The sequence below is a fragment of the Humulus lupulus genome, chromosome 1, assembly GCF_963169125.1.
Source record: "Humulus lupulus chromosome 1, drHumLupu1.1, whole genome shotgun sequence".
NCBI classification, from domain to species: Eukaryota; Viridiplantae; Streptophyta; class Magnoliopsida; order Rosales; family Cannabaceae; genus Humulus; species Humulus lupulus.
The window spans coordinates 142,277,131-142,297,337 of NC_084793.1; the positions used below are offsets into that span (position 1 = coordinate 142,277,131).

The window sequence follows — 20,207 nt, forward strand, 5'->3', positions numbered from 1 at the left end:
TGCCGCTTTTCTAGTTAAGCTATGCACTTCTTTATGCGATCTAGGCGAAGGCATTTCTAGTAACAACCTGATCTTCTCTGGGTTTGCTTCTATCCCCCTTGTGTTGACTATGAAGCCCGGAAATTTTCCCGATAAAACCCCAAAGGTACACTTCTGGGGGTTTAGCTTCATGTCATACTTCTTGAGCACACCAAAACATTCTTCCAGGTCTGATAAATGGTTACTGATAGTCTTTGATTTAACGAGCATATCATCGACATACACTTCCATGTTTTTCCCGATCTGGTTAATAAACATTTTGTTGACCAGCCGTTGGTACGTTGCACCGACATTCTTTAGTCCGAATGTCATAACTTTGTAGCAGTATACGTTATGCTCAGTCATGAACCTATTGTGTTCTTGGTCTACAAGGTTCATCGCGATCTGGTTGTATCCAGAACATGCGTCCATGAAAGACACGAGCTCCTGACCAGCTATCACGTCTACCAACTGATCATTTCAGGGTAGTGGGAAACAATCCTTAGGACATGCCTTATTAAGATTGAAGAAGTCAATGCAAGTTCTCCACTTCCCATTGGGTTTTGGGACCAAAACAAGGTTAGCAAACCAGGTTGGATACTTTGCTTCCCTGATAGACCCACACTTAAGTAGGCAAGCTACTTCCTCTTCTAAAGCTTCTGATCGTTCTTTCCCCAGAAGCCTTCATTTTTGCGCCTTTGCATGCACATTCCTATCCAAATTTAGAGTATGCATTATTACATTCAGATTGATTCCCACCATATTTTCATGCAACCAAGCGTAGACGTCCAGGTTATTTCTCAAAAACTCGACCAACTCCTTCTTCCTCTCGGTTCCAAGATTTTTTCCAACCTTTACTACCCTTGAAGGTACTTCTGGGTCGATGTTGATTTCCTTGAGATCCTCCAATGCTTGGAGCTTAGACTTGTCTTTAATAACATTGGATCAACGTCATCTTCCTGGGCGACCTCGTTACTTCCTTCCTGAGGTTCTTCTGCCTTATGGGCAATTTCCATTGCCCGGGGCTCTTATTTTCCTTCAATCACGACCATTGTTTGCTACCCAGGTTGTGATTTCCCCTTCATGGCAATGCTATAACATTCCATGGAGCGAGCTGGTCACCTCTCACAGTACATATACATGAGGTTGAGGGGAACTTCATTGCTAGGTATCAGATCGAGGTGATAGCCTCAAAATTCATCAATGCGGGTCGTCCCAAAATTGCGTTGTAGGCAGTTGGACAATCGATTACGATGAACTTAAGTATTTTAGAAGTAGTTCACATATCATCCCCTAGTGTGACTACCAGTCCAATCTTCCCTATGGCTGCCGTTCCTTCTCCTGAGAATCCGTACAGGGTCATTGAGGTTGCCTTAACATCAGTTACGAACAATCCCATCTTTTATAGGGTGGACCTGAATAGCACATTTATTGAGCTCCCATTGTCAACCAATATCCTCCATACCCTTCAATTGGCGAGCTGAACGATTATCACCAGCGGATCATTTTGCGGGAACTGAACGTGGCTAGTGTCCACTTTCGTGATAATGATTGGTTGTTTCTCCAATCGCTGTGTTTTGATGACCGTTGCTCCAGGATAAATTCAGCATTGTTGTGGGTTTTCAGCTCCTGTATATACCTTTTTTGGGCCCCATTGCTTGTGCCGGCAAATGGGGTCCTCCGACGATAGTGGTTATATCCCTTCCTATTATTGGAGGGGAGTCGACTTGGTTCCCCTGGTCTGTCTGAGTCCGGGGTTGAATGATCAGATTTTCCAAAACTGAGTGAGTGTTTTTCCTAGTTGGCGGATTGGGAACTACTCGGTTTCAGGCATACTGGGCTAACAGTCCAACTCGGATGAGAGTTTTGATCTCGTCCTTTAATTGCCAACAATCATCATTGTTATGGACGATGTCGTTGTGATATTGAAGGAACTTATAGGGATCTCTCTGGTGCCTCAATGGCTCTAGCTTCTTCCATGAAAGGCGATTAGAGTTCGCCAGGAAAATATGCTCTTGCATATCAGTCAGGTCGATATAGTTAGTGTAAATGGCCTTGAACTTTTATTCGGGCTTGTTCTTCTTGGTTCCGTTCTGGTCGCCCTCACTAGCCCCCTTTCTTTTATTGTTCCCCACCAGGTTATTTTGGGTAACATGTTGAGCCGTAGCTACAACATCTGCCACCGCTCCAACGGAATGAACAGGGTTCTGGCTGGTTCTTGCGACAGCGGGTTGCGCCTCCTCCAGATTTATCAATTCCTGAGTCCGGACCATGAATTCATCTACACTTTTTACTCCTTTTTGCTGGAGTTCTTGCCATAAATCATCTTTTACCACTATTAGAGGAAGGCATTCAATTGTTCCTGCGACACAACAACTGGAATAGTGGAGGACATCCAATTGGACAATGCCAACCGCATAAGCACATCATAGGTGTATGTAAGATCAGTAATGGTGCTCGGAACTATCATCAACATCCCTACTGCGATTCCCATCCTCATTGCCATAAGCTTGGAACTATCATCAACATCCATAGCTCGTGCTGCTACATTGGTGAACCTGTTAGATATGCTTTCAGGGACTCACAAGGTTGTTGTTTTATGTTGGCCAATGAATCGACCTTAACGCGAGTTTCCTTCGAAGCTCGGAACTGTCTCTTAAATTTGGAAGACAATTTCTTCCACGAGGTGATTGAATGTTTTTTTTACTTGTTTAACCACAATCTGGCAGGCCCGGTCAGATTTACGGTGAACAAGATAAATCTCAGGTCGAATCCAACATTGTGGGTCATCATTAGCGTATTGAATGTCCTGAGGTGATTGGACGGGTCAATGTTTCCGTCATATTCAGGCATGGTCAGCATCCTGAAGCCAATATGACACGGAGCTACTGCGATGTTTGGAGAAAAAGGCTCGAGCTCCTCATTGGAATCACAATCATCGACTCCTTTTCCAGATAGGAGCCTCTTCATCTATTCCTCCATCAAGGCCAATCACTCGAGGGTTGGATCCTTGGCCTCTAGGTTATTTGGGAGCTGATCATTAGCCCACATCCTATTGTACACGTTAGATGGGTTGTTTTCCCTCCAAGCTTGAGCTCGGTTAGGTGGGACATTCCCATTGTGGCGTACGATAGAAAAATCTCCCCTGTGCTGAGTACATTTCACATCATCATGGTGAGCTGGATACCTTGTTTTTGAATTTAGATGATCATGCAGGCCAGGATGTGGGTCGGAATGAAGACTTTGTGTGGAACACAAATGATTCCTAAGGTCGCTGTCAGACCTGCCTCTACGTTGGCTCTTCATCCAGTAACTTTCGTTAGAGAAACTTACAACTCATGGCTGGGATCAAGGACCCAGATTACTAGCGCGAGGTCATGGGACATAGATGTCTTCTGAGGGAGGAGGATTTCTCCTGCTATCCCCTCGAACTGGAGAATTCCTCTACTGGCGAGGTGGTGTAAGATGTCGAATTGGTGAAGGCGGGTGTCTTATCGGTGAGGCTATCCTCGTTCCATTGGGGCACACTAGGTTAGCCTGTCTCTGTTCTACCCCGATCTCCCGGGTCCTCTATGCTAGAGACTCTGATCGTGGCACAGATGGATTTGCTGGGGTGCTTTGCCTCCTTGAATTGGTCCCAGTTTTCCCTGTTGGGTTGTTATGAACATTCCTTGGAATCTGCTCAGAAGGCACGGAGCTTAGGGTCACAGTTCTGACTGATCGGATGACATGGGACCGATGGTTCCTATGAGGATTAGCAGGTTGAGTATTCTGCTAATTCTGCTTTGAAGGTATGGAGCTTGGAGTTGCAATCCTAACAGAGCGACTAGGATTGGGTCGGTTATTCCTGTGGGACCAATGGGACTCACTATGCTTCTTATCGAAATTAACAAAGGTTGTAAAAGGGGGTAACTGAGCTAGGATCACCTCAATCTTCTTGTTGGCCCTAGTGAGATGGCTATTTAATTGGGCATTTTCCATCTCGATGGCTGTCAGATACCCCAGATTGGGATTTGGTGGGCATGATGCTGAACTCCCAGTATCGTCTTGGCCCACATGTTGTTTTCCTGAACGTTGCTAAGCGTCTGTGCCCTTTCTAGCGAAAATGGCCATATGATGCACCTTCTGATCACCAACTTGTTCCATTTCGTTGTCATGCATAGACCGGGTGATCATCATGGTGAATGTTGGGTGAAACTTTGCATAGGAAATTAAGCACTAATAAGCTCTCAACGAAAACACCAATCTGTTGACGCGATTTTTTGCCAACAATGGATTAAGAAATCCGACAACAGAGATATTAGTGCTCTCTTTCTAAATCGTAATTAATCAAATGAACAATATCTCAAACACTCACACTTTAACGTAGTTCAGTGGTTAAAATCCACCTAGTCCATGAGACAATCTTATTAATCTCTTTTAGGCTCTGGATGAAAGTGTTTCTTACAATTTCAGCAGAGTTTCAGTATATCAAAAAGCAGCCCCTTTTCTTGTCCATTCCCCTCATATTTATACTGGGTTTTCCTGAACAACTTTGGGTAACTGCGTGCATAAATATGGTAAATAATCAATTAGAATAATCTCCCATCTACATATGGATATGATTCCCTGTGGAATTTACATTCGTTATCTCAGGTAATAAATGTGTAATATAAGGAATCTTCGAGTTTTTTGAGATCTGTCACTGTTCGTCATGATCAGGTTTCCGTGCGCTGAACACTTCCCTTAAGCTGGATGTCAAAGAGCTCACGGATCTTGCCACAGACCAAGTTCAGAGCATCTAGAAGGAGATCTAGTCATCATGCATCATGAACTAGGTCATTGGCGCAATAGGCGACCTGGAGATTATTTAGTTGTCGTACTACCAAGGTTGACTCAAACTGCACACACTAGAGTCAGTTAGATGTTCTACCTGTTCGCTTTCTCCATGCGCTTATCTGCCAGCTGTACCCCAAACTGAGTGATTCAATACGTGTTTATTTTGGGGTACAATACTTTTCAAACTCAATTTTCACTGCTGTGGTCTCTCTAGGCATCCATGAGCAATCAGTCATCAAACTATATGTAGAAACCACCGAAATCATCCTCAATTCAACACATTTTACACTACATCCACACCATCCCTACATCAACTGTTAAACCCTTAAAATACACACCAACACACAAGCATAATACCTCACAAAACTACTTTAAAGACCAAAACACACTCTAAAACTATACTACAATAGACTCAACAAACTACCCCAAACTTAACTTGTACTCGCCCTCGACTGAAGAACACAAAACACTACCCATAATCCAAAACAGACAAACAAACAATGATGCACCAAGTTAACAATAATAAATCAAGCCTTAAAATTACAAATGAAATGCTCATATAACCTTCAAAAACTCAACCATTTCAGCAATCCAGATTTTCAACCAAAACATTTCCTTAACCTACTTAGATCCAAATAAAGAAAAGATCTCCTAACCATGATCAGTAAACATCCTGTATTTGAATGACTTTATATACGCTAAATTCTTACAACCAATACCAATATCTCATATGCTTCCATTACCTACTACTCTCCACTAATGTAAACAACATATGCTCAAGAATCAAAAGGACTTTTAAGGCTTATAATTAATGACTTAGGCACAGGTAAATGAATTGTCATTTTAGGCTTAAAAATCACCACAAGCATACAAAACAAACAACCCAAACTTATAATACACTTTCAATCCCAAAAATATTCCCAAATTTCACATTTATTATTTTTTATTTAAGAGAAAATACATACACATCAATCATCATAATTTTTCACTCTTTTTTTAATAAATAAATAATGATACGACACTCCCCCAAACTTATTTCTTCATATTACCAATTGGAGTGTAGTTCATTGCCATATATTTTTTTTCTTTTCTCTCAATCTTTCTATTGTTCACATACCCCTTTACAAACCAATCCCCCTAAAATTTTATACAAGGTAAAATCAAAGGAAAAGTAGTTGTTAAGGGTTCAAGCTAGACTTATCATTAGTATCAAACAATAAAAAGAAATCACATAAAGCTCAAAATGGGTAACTAGGGATTTAATTATAAAGGTTGGCTCGAAAGGCTCAAACATTCCAATTTTTTTTTTGCCTAAATCATCTTCTTAAGCATACATCATCTAAGATTTCGTCTTGAATAACAAGGAAGTAAGTTCTAAGATATTTATCCAACTTTCAACAATCAAAATTCAGCAAGCATAAATGCTTTTCAAACACAAGGAATTAATTCACCAATCATGATTAAGCTCTCAAATATTTATAAGAACCTAAGAAAACCAAGAAAAAAATTCCAGTCAAACACACAGATTTAAATAATTTTTCGTTTTCATCCAGCTCTACAAACAATTCATTCAATTGTTCTCATCGACTTATTCTTGTCAAATTGATTCACATACATGACACTCTAAACATCAGACATCCTAGACACAACAACACAACAAATAAAAGACTTTACAAGGTTCCATAAAACACAAACACACTGAGACAAACAATACAATTATTATTAACTAAAGTAAATCCCCTCCCCCAAACTTAATATAAACATTGCCCTCAATGTTGAAAAGAAAAGTAAAGGGAAGGAAACTTACCAAAATACCAATACACGTCAATAGGGTGGCGGAGGTGGTGGTGGCTGATACGGATAAAATTGTGGCGGATGCGTGAAAGGAACAACCTCTTCAATGTGATGAATGGACCAACAAACAACCAACACGTTCAATTGATCTACATGAGCAATGCCATACTCACTTCTCTGCGCCATGAACTGTTGCATATGTTGATTCTGTGCAATTTGATATTGATTTTGTTGGAAAAGATAGTTCAGTTGGTCATGCATGAATTGCATGTTGGGGTCAATGGGTCCACCAATAGCCAAAAGTGGGGCACTTTGCTGTGAGACTTGAGCTTCATTCATATTATCATCATTGCCATCACCTTCATCTTCAACATCTTCATCATCACCATCATCATGCCTTTGTCGTTTATGTACATTCAGATTCCTTTGACTAGGTGGTGGTGGTACTAAGGATGCTGGGGGATATTTTAAGACCTTAGCTTGACTGACAAAAGTCATGGCCTTTAGAATAATGTCACTGTAAAAAACTGGAATATCCCATGTATGACATAAATCTGTGATCAAGGACCCATGACCTAAACCACCTGTAGTAGTGTGCCTACAAAGAGTACGCATACTCTGACAAATCACCTGCCCAACATCAATAGACAACCCTTTCGTAATTGCATAACTAGGAGTAGACGATCCTTGCTGATATCAGACATATGTGTAGTGGGAAGTAAACGAGCACTCCCAAAATATGTCCAAGCCTGAGCCGCCAAATTCAATTGATATCTCCACATATGCTTTGGGACATCGTGTAAGTAAAATGAGCACCCGACATACCTATAGTTTCTGCAAATTCAACACAATCCACCTCTCAACCATAAGCCCACTAGTGATATTCATCTTCCTCCTGAGTAAGAGAACGCAACCCATATACAACATTAATAGATTTGATGTGAGCTGGGACTTTCCGACCCCTTACAAAAACTTCTTGATTTTATTGTTTCAGAAAATTTGCATAGAATTCATAAACTTGGGAACAATTGGCGTGAGTCATCTTCTCCTCTAAAAACATTGTCCATTTTCTTCTTGCGATTTCAGTCCGAATGATTTCATAAGTGGGCATCACATATGGATGCCTCCCATTGACGTTGTCGTTAACGTCATTTAGCCAGACCCCGAACTCCTCTTCAGGAGGCCTTCAAGAGAATGATAGATTTGGCTTGATCAATGGGACCACCCAAGTATGGCTTCAAACGTTGACCATTAACTTTGAATGTTTCATTGTTCTTGCCATGTACCTTAGCCGATCCATAAGGAAATACTTTCACAACAATGTATGGACCCGACCACCTTAATTTCAACTTGCTCGGAAATAACCTCAATCTTGAACTAAATAAAAGTACCTGTTGCCTTGGTTGAAACTCTTTACGGATCAAGTTCTTGTCATGCCATGCCTTGGTACATGTCTTGTAGATCTTGGCATTCTCATTGGCTTCATTCCGAAATTCATCAAGCTCATTCAACTGCATTAGCCTATTTTATCCTGCTGCATTCTCGTCCATATTCAACTTTCTCATGGCCCAATAGGCACGATGCTCTAATTCAACCGGCAAGTGACAAGCCTTTCCAAATACCAACCTATAGGGTGACATCCCAATGGGAAATTTAAATTCCGTCCTATAAGCCCAAAGCGCATGATCAAGCTTCTTGGACCAATTTTTCCTTGAACTATCCACCGTCTTCTCAAGGATGCTTTTCACTTCTCGATTCAAAATTTCCGCTTGACCATTCGATTAACGATGATATGGAAAAATAGTTCGGTGATAAACTCCATATTGAGCAAGAAGAGCATCAAGTTGCTTGTTACAAAAATGACTCCCTTCATCACTAATGATAGCTCGAGGAGTACCAAACCGGGTAAATATGTGCTTGTGCAGAAAGTTTAAGACCACTTTACCATCATTAGCTTGAGTTGTTGCTTCCTCAACCCACTAAGATACATAATCAACCACTAGCAAGATGAATTGATTGTTGTAAGACGATGGAGAAGGGCCCATGAAATCAATGTCCCAAACATCAAAAAGCTAAAATTCTAAAATCACATTCAGCGACATTTTATTCCTTCTTGATATGTTTCCAGTACGTTGACAATGATCGCAAGCCTTCACAAAAGTATTAGCATCTTTAAACAAACTTGGCAAATAAAAACAACATTGCAATACCTTTGCTGCTGTCCTTGAAGCTCCAAAATGGCCACCACATTGCAAAGGGTGACAATGAGTAAGGATAGAATTCCTCTCATCTTCTGGCACACAAATCTTATAACCTGATTAGTACAGTGCCTATAAAGAATAGGCTCCTCCAAATTTTAGTGCTTCACCTCAAAATAGAACTTTTTCAGCTGCTTCCTTGACATCTCAATAGGCACAATCTTAGCTACCAAAAAATTTCACATAATCAACAAACCATGGCACTGTGATCTCATCACGAATTGCAAACAACCACTCATTTCTTGGACTTTCCTCTACTTCAAGTCTTGACAAATGATCTGCTATTAAATTTTTTGTGCCCTTTTTGTCTCGTATCTCCATATAAAATTCTTGTAGCAATAATACCCACTGAATGAGACGAGGTTTTGCATCTTTTTTCATCATAGGATACTAAATAGCAGAGTGGTCTATATAGACAAAAACCTTATTACCAATCAAGTATGGTCTGAATTTATCAAAGGCAAACAAAATAGCAAGAAGTTCCTTCTCGGTAGTAGCATAATTCAGTTGAGCGTCATTCAATGTTCTGCTTGCATGATATATTGTTAGAAATACCTTATCAATCCTCAGCCCCAAAACTGTCCCTACTATGAAATCACTTGCATCACACATTGATTCGAATGGTAGATCCTAGTTTGGTGCAACGACTATAGGTGTTGTAGTAAACTTCTCTTTAAGTGTCTTAAAGGCCTATATACATTCATCATTAAAGTCAAATGTGACACCATTCATTAGCAAGGTGGACAGAGGTTTTGACAACTTTGAGAAATCTTTGATGAACTTCTGTAAAATCTAGCACGCCTAAGGAAGCTTCTAACTCCTTTCATACACACCAGGGGCGGTAAATTCTAAATAGTAGAGATTTTTGCTTGATCCACTTCCATACCCTTACTAGATATTTTGTGTCTCAGTACAATCCCCTCGTTCACCATGAAATGACACTTCTCCCAATTCAAAACCAGATTAGACTCTTCACACCTCTGGAGTATTGCTTCCAAATTCCTCAAACATTCATCAAACGAAGACTCAAACATTGAGAAATCATCCATGAAAATTTCAATGCTCCTCTCCACCATATTAGAAAATATATCCATCATGCATCGTTGAAAAGTGGCTGGCGCATTACAGAGCCCAAATGGCATTCTCCGAAAAGCAAAAGTGCCATAAGGACATGGAAAAGTAGTCTTTTCTTGGTCCTCTAGTGCAATAGCTATTTGATGGTACCTCGAATAACCATCTAAAAAGCAATAGTAACTATGGCTCGCCAGTCTGTCCAACATTTGATCTAAAAAAGGTAAAGGAAAATGGTCCTTCCTTGTTGCCTTATTCAGCTTGCAGTAATCTATGCATATTCTCCACCCCGTCACAATACAAGTCGGGATGAGCTTGTTATTCTCATTTTTACCATAGTAATACCACCTTTCTTGGGCACCACTTGCACTGGGCTCACCCAAGCACTGTCAGAAATTGGGTAAATCACCCCAACATCTAACTATTTGATAATCTCTTTTCGTACCACCTCTTTCATTATTGTAGTTAATCTTCTTTGGGCTCTAATAGACGACTTCCTATCATCTTCCATGAGAATCCTATGCATTACAATAGATGGAATTATTCCATTAATGTCTACCAATGTCCACCCAATAGCTCGCTTATGCGCTCTAAGAACCCTTATCAATTTCTGCACTTCTACTTCAGAAAGAGAAGAAGACACAATTACAGGCAAAGGCTCCTTCTCACCCAAATATACATAGCGGAGATGGTCTGGCAGGGACTTCAATTCTAGTGGATGTGGATTTTCAATAGAAGGTAGTGGTCTCTCATGCGCTTGTCCCAACCCTTCAAATTTTCTTGCAAAGTACGGTCAATACGAGTTAACCCAATTGACATACTCCATGATCTTTTCGCTGTCCTCATTTTCCACTTCAGCTTTAGTTAAGGCTAACTGAAGAGGATCTTCCCCCAAACTTGTATCCGATACTGCCTCATTTACCACATATATATAAAAAAAACTGTCACTTGCCCGAAGGTACTCCATTTCCTTAAACACATTGAAAAATACTTCTTCTTCTTGCACCCTCAATCTCAACTCACCTTTTTGAACATCAATCAACACTTTCCCAGTGGCCAAGAATGGCCTGCCAAGGATAATAGGAACATCATGGTCTTCTTCCATATCTAGAACAATGAAATCCGTGGGGAATATAAACTTGTCGACATTCACTAGCACATCTTCAAAGATCCCCCTTGGATGCTTGATTGATTGATCCACTAATTGTAGGGTGACTGTTGTAGGTCTTGCTTCTCCTAAACCAAGTCGACGAAACACAGATAATGACATCAAATTTATGCTTGCCCCTAAGTCACACAAGGAATGTTTGCACTCAAAATTCCCAATAATGCATGATATTGTAAAGCTCCTTGGGTCTATAAGCTTTTGGGGGAGTTTCCTCTGCAAAATAGCGCTGAACTCTTCAGTTAAAGCCACAATTTCATAATCCACCATTTTTATTTTCTTCGATAAAATCTCTTTCATAAATTTTATATAACTAGGCATTTGTTATAGGGCCTCAACAAAGGGAATATTGACGTGGAGCCTCTTAAATAACTATAGAAACTTGAAAAATTGTTATTATTGTGTGACTAGTACCACACAATCCATTGTAAAAATTGTGGACTAACATCCACTTTTCTATCCCATGATGAGGACATTTTCTCAGCAACTCCTTGAACCTTTCCCATGCATCATACAAGGATTCTTCGTCATTCTGAAGGAAATTTTTTATCTCACCCCTTAACCTTGTAGTTTCGGCTGGCGGAAAGAACTTAGCAAGGAATTTCTGAGTTAGCTCTTCCCATGTGTTGATGGAATTGGATTGAAGGGAATTTAACCAGCTTTTGGCCCTGTCTCGCAACGAGAATGGGAATAACCTTAGGCGAATGGCATCTTCACTTACCCTATTATATTTGAAAGTAACACTTAGCTCCAAAAGATTAGCTAAGTGCATGTTAGGATCTTCTGTGGGGAGTCCGCCAAATTGCACAGTGGACTAGAACATTTGGAGGATCGCTGGCTTTATTTCAAAATTATTGGCAGTAACATCTGGTGCCCTTATGCATGTTTGTATTCCTGTGACGGTAGGAAGTACATAATCTCTGAGTGTACATGCATCTTGGCCTTGACCCTGAGCGGCAGTGACATTATTAACATTAGCATGAGCAGCAGCAACATTAACCCCATTATCACCCATACTGATCTATGCTTTCTTCGTTCTTCGGTTCTGCTTGCAAGTTGTTTCTATCTCTTGATTTATAGGAACTAAATTGTCAGCTCCTCTTCTACTGCGCATATAACAAAGGTGCCTGAAATAGAGATCACAAAGCGCACACAAAGATAATTAGCACAACTAATTGAGTAACAAACCAAATTAGAAATAAAATTAACTGTTTTCATATTGATACTATTTCAGTCCTCGGTAACGACGCCAAAAACTTGTTGCAAAATTTATTGCTACGCAAGTATACGTAATCACAACTGTTGTAATATTTGGTAAATTTGATTATCTTCCCACGAAGACTGACTACCAATTACCAACAATTAATTTTTAATTCTATATGACCAATAAAGATTTAATGTCTTTAAAATTAACTAAAAATAAAATAAATAAATAAACAATTATAAAAACTTTGAATCAAAACTTAACTATTAACACTAGAGACTAATCCAAGAAAACAACAAATCAGGGAATTCAATCTTATCAACTATGCACTCTATTATTTACCAATGCAATATTCTCAATCTTTCCTCCTTATTAAGATAGTGAGTTTACCAAAACATTTAATACTCAGTTTATGAAATATTAAACTCAACCTAAATGAGAAATTTCTATATTTCTATGATAAATTCACATAAAAGAAGCATTAAGATTAAAAACTCAAAAACCACACAAACAATCGTGATACTCTCGTTCAAGATTAAATTTATGTTTGATCAATTATAGCATATTCGAACCTCACTTTTCATATTTTAATTCAAACTCATATAGATTATGTAAAAAGATGGCCAATCAATCACATATGAAAACCACAAATTGAACAGATCTTAATAGAGAAGAAGAGAAATCATAAACTTTGTATTAATTCATGAAAGAGGTTTAGGAGATTCAATTAAAAACCCTAAAACTGAAATTAGTTCATCAACACATCAATGAAATCCATAATACTAAAATCTAACATAAAGAAAATTAAAGAAGGGGAAAAAGAACTCTAGAATTAATCTTTGAAATCGTTCTCCAAATGTTCACCTTTCCTCCTTTCATAAAACTTCACTAAAAACTGATAAGCTCTCCCTCTATTTCTAAAAAAAAAAACGCTTAAATATTCAACCCTAAAATGTTTCAGCCAAAATGGGAAAAAATGCCCTTCAACGTTCATGTACGGACTCTTAGCGCTGCGACCCCCTCATACATGCACCGTGGCCCGCCTCTAGATTCCCAAATTCGGCTTGCCTCTGACTTCTCAAGCATTGCAACCCCTCTTTAAAGTGTTGCGACTCTATTTCAACAATGAGTGCACACACCGCATCTCTAATTCAAGCGTAGCGACCCTTCCGTTTCCATAATTTAGCATCCTCTCTAACTTTGATTGTGCCGCGACCCTATTTACAGGTGCCACGACCCCATCATCCAATAATGTTAAATCACTTTTCAAACTCAATTTTCACTGTTGTGGTCTCTCTAGGCATCCTTGAGAAATCCGTCATCAAACTATATGCAGAAACCACCGAAATCATCCTCAATTCAGCACATTTTACACCACATCCATGCCATCCCTTCATACATTGTTAAACCCTGAAAATACACACCAAACACAAGCATAATACCGTACAAAACCACTTTAAAGACTAAAAAACACTCTAAAACTGTACTAAAATAGACTCAACAAATAGTGAACCAAAGAAAGTTAAATAAATGCGTTAATAAATGTAAGAGACACGTGTTTGTAGTGGTTCGACCCCAAAAAGAGGACTTAAATCCACTTTAGTTAGTAGTATTCATGATGAACTTTTAACCTTCAAGTACAATTACACTAAGTTTTCTGTTCTTGAGGCAGCTAAAAATAATGTAGAGTGAGAGCTCTCTTGAAGATGAACATTTACTGAATTTTTTCTCCACCCCTTTTGCATTTTGATTTGAAGTATTCATAGTCGCGGAGATGGGAAGAGCTAACGATGGCAAGTTGTTTCTCGATCTGGCTAATTTCAGGGACACTTAGATGGAGATAGGTTTCCATATTTCCAAAAATGGTAATCTAGGTCATGTGATTGAAGTGGTGGTGTTCACATTCTGGTGCTGAAGAAGGCTTGGGTGGAGAGGGCCACCAGCGAGTAGTGAGGGCCACTGGTGATTGGATAGGGTCGTTGGCGATGGGGATTGGCGAGGAGCCCCTCGTTCTTGTTGTAACGACCCGGATTTTCAAGACTCGATAATGCGGAAATATAAATGTTTTCATTTAACAAAATGTCTCAAGAACCTGTATAAAAAAAAAACTTTTTAAAAAGTCGTATGGCCATACTTAACATTTAGTTACAACATATTTTATAAAGAGTAGAGTGAGCCTAATTTAGGAAAATTACACAACATTTCCAAAAATAAAACGACTTCCCAAAAGGTGGTCCACATGTACATTTGCAAGGTAGACTCCAGCACTCATTGCTCTGCCTTGCCCTTGCTCTTACCTACAACATGAAACAATTAGGTAAGCGAAAACGCTTAGTAAATTTAACCTTAAAACAAAAGCATGCAGAGAATTAGAGTTCTGGATCCATCCGGACCCTACACAATCAATTTCAAGAATGCAACAGTGTCCTGGCAAACTTATGGTCATGCCTGATAACAATCAATAAATTATTTCCTATAAACAGATAAAACCCTGCACCTAGAAAATCCCAGAACAAGCAGATATATTATATCGCAACTATTTCTTATCAACAAATAAATACCTGCACTCAGAAAATCCCAGAGCGAGTAGATATATTATTTCACAACTATATCTTATCAACAAATATATCCATGCACTCAGAAGATCCCAGGGCAAGCAGATATATTATATCACAATATAATTTGAGATCAACGCTCGAAGATTTCCAACAATTCGGGCGTAACACACCCTCCAACATAAATGCTAATCTGTAAGAGAGAACCGAGTCTCAACACTAAGATCTAGCCAATAAATATCCCCATCAAGGGTAACTATCGTGTTACCTAGGGTATCGCTACTTATCCAAGACTAAATCCCTCACAAGGGTAACCATCAAGTTACCTAGGGTGCCAGTACTTATCCAAGAGTGTAATCGAAGTTACACGGTTTTACAGAGACTTCTATGTTAATCAGTGGTGCTGGTAAGCATTTGCCCCTAAGGTGTTTAGTCTCACTCAAACTTGGCAACCCCTAGTTTCTCTAGGCACTCTCACTGAATGGCCAATATTCATGGCTGCTATCTGGGAATAACTTATCAGAGCACTTGCTCGGGTTCTAACCGTTCACTGATTAAGTAAGCATGAGGGCCCCTAGGTCCCATTCATTTTGGCGCCCCTAGGTTTAACCAGCAATCCTCACCTCTTGGCCACTCATCGCGGTAATGAGCCGAACATAATAAACTCAAGCGGTGTGACAGGGATCAGCCGTCTAGGATATGATGGATATCTACCGTTCATATTTTCTAAATCAGCACTCACTAGACTAACGTCTCTAAGCAACTTTCTACGACAATGTATATATGTGCATGTGTCCCTATACTAACATACAATACAATAATCGTTTCATGTTGTAGCCACACAATATAAGTTGACTTACTTGGAGTCCTTAGCACTTAGCAGAATTTCACCCTCCAACGTTCAGTCCAGTTACACTTAGCCAATACTATAGTTATCCATACAGTATACTCGAATTAATTATGGCACTCATAATTTATTATTATTATTATTATCATTATTATTTTGGGCAGTTTGGTCATTTTAAAAATCATTTTTAAGGATTTATGATCCTTATTTGGTTTTAAACCCATTAAGGAATTTCATACAAAATATTTGAGACTAAACCCTAAGTCTCGGGGAGACCTATCCTATGGTCTCGATACCTAGGTTTGGGTATACAATAGTATTTTCCCACAATCTGCTAAAAATCTTATTCTTTAAAGGTATCGCTATTAACCCGCACTTTCAACAAGTCGGTTAAAATATGTAAGATTTTAGCCGGTATTATATCCAGAAAATACTAATAAATTCTTAATTATTTTTAAAGAAAATAGACTCTTAATTTTCCTTTTATTTTTCTTAAGGTTTTAATCTCTAAAAACAATTTAAAGAAAATTGCATAATTTGTCTTAATTAGGAAAACCGTTAAAAATTTCCCTTCTTGACTAGTTAATTTTCCAAAATCAATTAATCAATTTTACTTACTAGAAAAATAATTCACTTAATTATTTGATCAAAATATAGGGTTTTAAACCCTCTTTTAATTTATTAACTATTAATAAATTAAATCTCTTATTTTTAAAAAGAATAAATTTTTTTTAATAAAAATAATTCACACTCAACTCAAAGTGGTAATTTTAGTGAAAATATGTTTTCAAGACTTACCAAGTTTATATCTTGAAATAAGCAAAATTTTACTTTTTACCTTAAGTTCCAAAATCCATTTTTTTTGGCACTAAGTGTGAAAACCCTATTTTTCACATTTTTAACTACATACTTTGTTGGTTCATAACTTGAAATTTACTTAGTCAATTGTTACCAAAATTTCCCAATTCCATTTTTGGTATGCCATTTAGTTCTTTGTAAAATATTAGGATAAAATGAGCATTTTTGATTAGTGAAATCATTTTCCAACAATGAGGTAAAAATAACCTTATTTTCAAGTCCTTATTTTTTCTCTTCCAAACTTTGACAGTTAATAACTTTCAAACCGTTCAGTATTTTCTTACCAAATTTTAGAAAAAACTGGGTTCATTTGCCCTATACAGTGGCTGTCTAAACTTGGTCCCGAAATTAAGAATACGAAAAAATAATTTTTTACCTAAACTTTGAAATAGCATAACTTACTCATTTCTGTACATTTTTGAGTGTTTCAAAAGCTCAATCTTATGTACTCAATCTCAAAAACATCACAGTATAATTAAATTTTACAAAATCTATATACAGTGGATGCTAGACCCCTTGGAAGTCACAGCTCAAAACATGTATTTTGTTTTAAGGTTTCCTACAAAACCCTTGGGGGTTTTGGTTCCTAATTTCAAAAATCAATACACAAGCATCATAAAAATTATAAAACAACTACCATAACATTATTACATCACCAATAAGAAACTTTAAGCATTAACTATACAAAATAATGCTTAAAACTTAAAATCATACAATAAAAACCATAAAAGAAAACTGTTTACTTCTTTGGTGTTCTTGCTTAAGGTGTGGATATTCCTACTAGCTTTGGCTCCTTCAAAACCTTTCAAAAACCCTAACCAACTCCCCACAAAAACATAGATAATTAGCTATTTGAAACTCTATGAATAAAACTTTACAAAGGTCTAGATTATTGAAACTTTACCTTAGGGAAAACCCTTCCTAGACCAAGCTTAGCTTCCAAGTCTCCTTAGTGTTCTTGAGGTTGAATATTGAGAGAAAACTAGAGAGAGTTTTAAAAAAAAAAGATGAGAGTGAATGAGGGAGAGTGGGGGTCGGTTTTGGGGAGGGGTCAGAAGAGTTTATACAACTCTAAACTATCCTAAAAACACTCAAGTGTTTTACCCACTTGCCTTTATCCCTAACATTTAAATAAATGAGATTTAAACTTAATTATTTTTTGTTCACACCCACTAAAACTTATCACATGGCCGGCCACCCATTTGTTATATATGTGATCTTTTTTTTTATAAAGGTTAATAATTATTTCCTAAGAAGAAAAGTCAAAATTGACTTTCTATACATTTTTCACTCTTATTAAGTTTTAAACACAAAACTTAACACTAAATAATTAAATTAAATGTCTCTCACATTTAATTTAATTAATCATACAATAAAATTTAACCTAAGGTCCATTCATGGAATAAAATTCCCCATTTCGGTAAAATTAGGCATTTAACACAAAATCCCCTAAAATTTCCATTTCCTCTTAGATTTATTATTTTTGACCAAACTTTAATTTTTATGAATGTATTTTATGCCCAAAATATATTTTCCATAGCTTTTCATTTTATTTTCCGAGATTTTTTACCCGATCAGGGTTTTTGTGTCGGTCCAGGACCGAAAGTCTTATCTTGACTTTAAAATCACAAAATTCATAATTTGGCTAGCAATAACTCATTGAATAATTTCCAAACAAATATAATATTATTTAATATAATATTCTTAACTCGGAGAAAAAAACCCCGACCCGAGTCATTTAAAGGTACCCGAAAACGCAGGACGTTACACTTGTCATTGGCAACAACCTGGACGACTAAGAGTCGATTGACTCGTACAATGGGAGAAGTAGACCTTCATTGATGAAGTACATTCTTTCCTATGTGTAAAGGGAATGACGAGGGTCACTCTCTTTGGTGAGTGATAATGACTGCGTCATCTGCTTTGAGGGCCACCACATGACAATGCCAAAATTTGGATATAACACACATGCTTCTATTCAATTTTTTTTATTTTAAATATGCTCACTTAAAAGAATTATAATATACTTATTTTTTAATAAATAAATAAAATTCAAAATTAAAAAAATATTTTTTATTTAATTTAATTACAAAAAATAAAAAATAAATTACAAAAAACTCTTTCAATAACATCTGGGTGGCTGACCATGTGATAAAAAATAAATTACAAAAAACTCTTTCAATAATATGATCTTTCCAACATCCATTCATAACTGTTTAATTCTTAATTTGTTTCTTTCAATTATACGGTTTCTTCACAACATCCATACCATGAATTGCAAAGCTCATCGTGTCATTTTCTTTAGAGTCTTTCCTGGAAAAGAATAGGCGCCAAAGATATCAATGTCGTCGACGTCCTTCATGATGTGGACACAACCAATTCGGACATTATCGAAGCCAAATAGGAGAATCATTGGGTTATTAGATGGAAATGGTACCATCGGAGCTAGAGAGGACTACTAAGAGTATTATGGAGTCTCCACAAATTTCGGAAACTTCTACCATTTTAAACGACTTCCGCCCAATTTCGTTCCCGAGACATCTCTTAGGGTTGAGGTCCGTGGGATGTATGTTAGTGTTGTGATGGTTGCACCTGGGCTTTATTTTGTTGTTGAAACTGGCGTTGAAGTCAGCTTCTTCAAGCACGAATGGATTAGTGCAGGGCAGCAACTTCTGAAAAGCATTAGGCAACTTATTGATGACGAATAATCAAGTTAATAATAACAATATTATATATATATATATATTTAGGGTGATTATAGTATAGGGGTGTCGCTTTAAACCCTACTTGTGGGGTCTTCTATATTTTTGGGCAGGTGAAGAAATTATAACCCCAAATTTTTTATATGACAGTGTACATTGTAGTTATAGGAGTAATCCCACCAGTTTTTGGGAAATTATGAATCATTTACAGTACCAAAATCAGGGTTCAAATAGATTGTTTTACATTGTATAAAGAAAAAAATTATGCATGTGTGTGCCTACTATTACTACAATGTATATTGTCATATAAAAAAATTAAGGTTATAATTTATCTACGTGCCGAAAATAGAGAAAATCCCACCGATAGAAGTTAAGTGACACCCATATACTAAAACTTTCCTATATGTTTATATAAATATGACAATCAATCACGTGTAGTTCTCCTCATAATTTTATTTTTATCTATATATACATCCACACATGTCTAAATGTTTATTTTCTTTCAATTATATGTCTAAATGTGGTTAGATTGTGTAAAGGCCTTATAATTTTTATAATTTGTTTTGTAAAAACAATAACACTTCATCATTACTTATGTAAAATCCTAAAATTGGCTAATATTTTTATAATAAATATATTCTATTATTTGGTATTTTTGAAATTGAATTTTGGATAAGTGCCTCCTTTTGGTAAGAATAATTATTTATCTTAAAGTGCATTTTATTCTTAGTCAAGTTTCCTAATTTCTTTATGGTGACTTGTCTATTTTAAGGACTTTTATAGGATTATTGTAACGCCCTACTACCTTAGAGCCGTTACTAAGTGAGTTTAAAATTGCAATTAACTCGCTAAACGAGGTTTTTAGAACAAAAGTGTGTTTAAACAAAAGTCAAGGCTGTAATCTTTGAAGATACTCT

General features: G+C 37.4%; 1 protein-coding gene and 1 non-coding gene across 2 annotated transcripts; one reads left to right on the plus strand and one right to left on the minus strand.

Moving 5' to 3' along the window:
- Positions 1-8,411: 8,411 nt before the first annotated feature.
- LOC133822897 (uncharacterized) lies at positions 8,412-9,500 on the minus strand. The gene is made up of 4 exons (XM_062255361.1): positions 9,444-9,500; positions 9,059-9,278; positions 8,841-8,944; positions 8,412-8,609 (listed from the first exon to the last, which is right to left on the minus strand). Exons 1-4 carry the CDS (start codon positions 9,498-9,500, stop codon positions 8,412-8,414), a joined length of 579 nt encoding a protein of 192 aa, XP_062111345.1.
- Positions 9,501-11,582: 2,082 nt separating this feature from the next.
- On the plus strand, positions 11,583-11,689 carry LOC133813483 (small nucleolar RNA R71). Its single transcript, XR_009884492.1, has one exon. It is a non-coding gene; the product is annotated as a small nucleolar RNA R71 (small nucleolar RNA).
- The last annotated feature ends 8,518 nt before the right edge of the window (positions 11,690-20,207 follow it).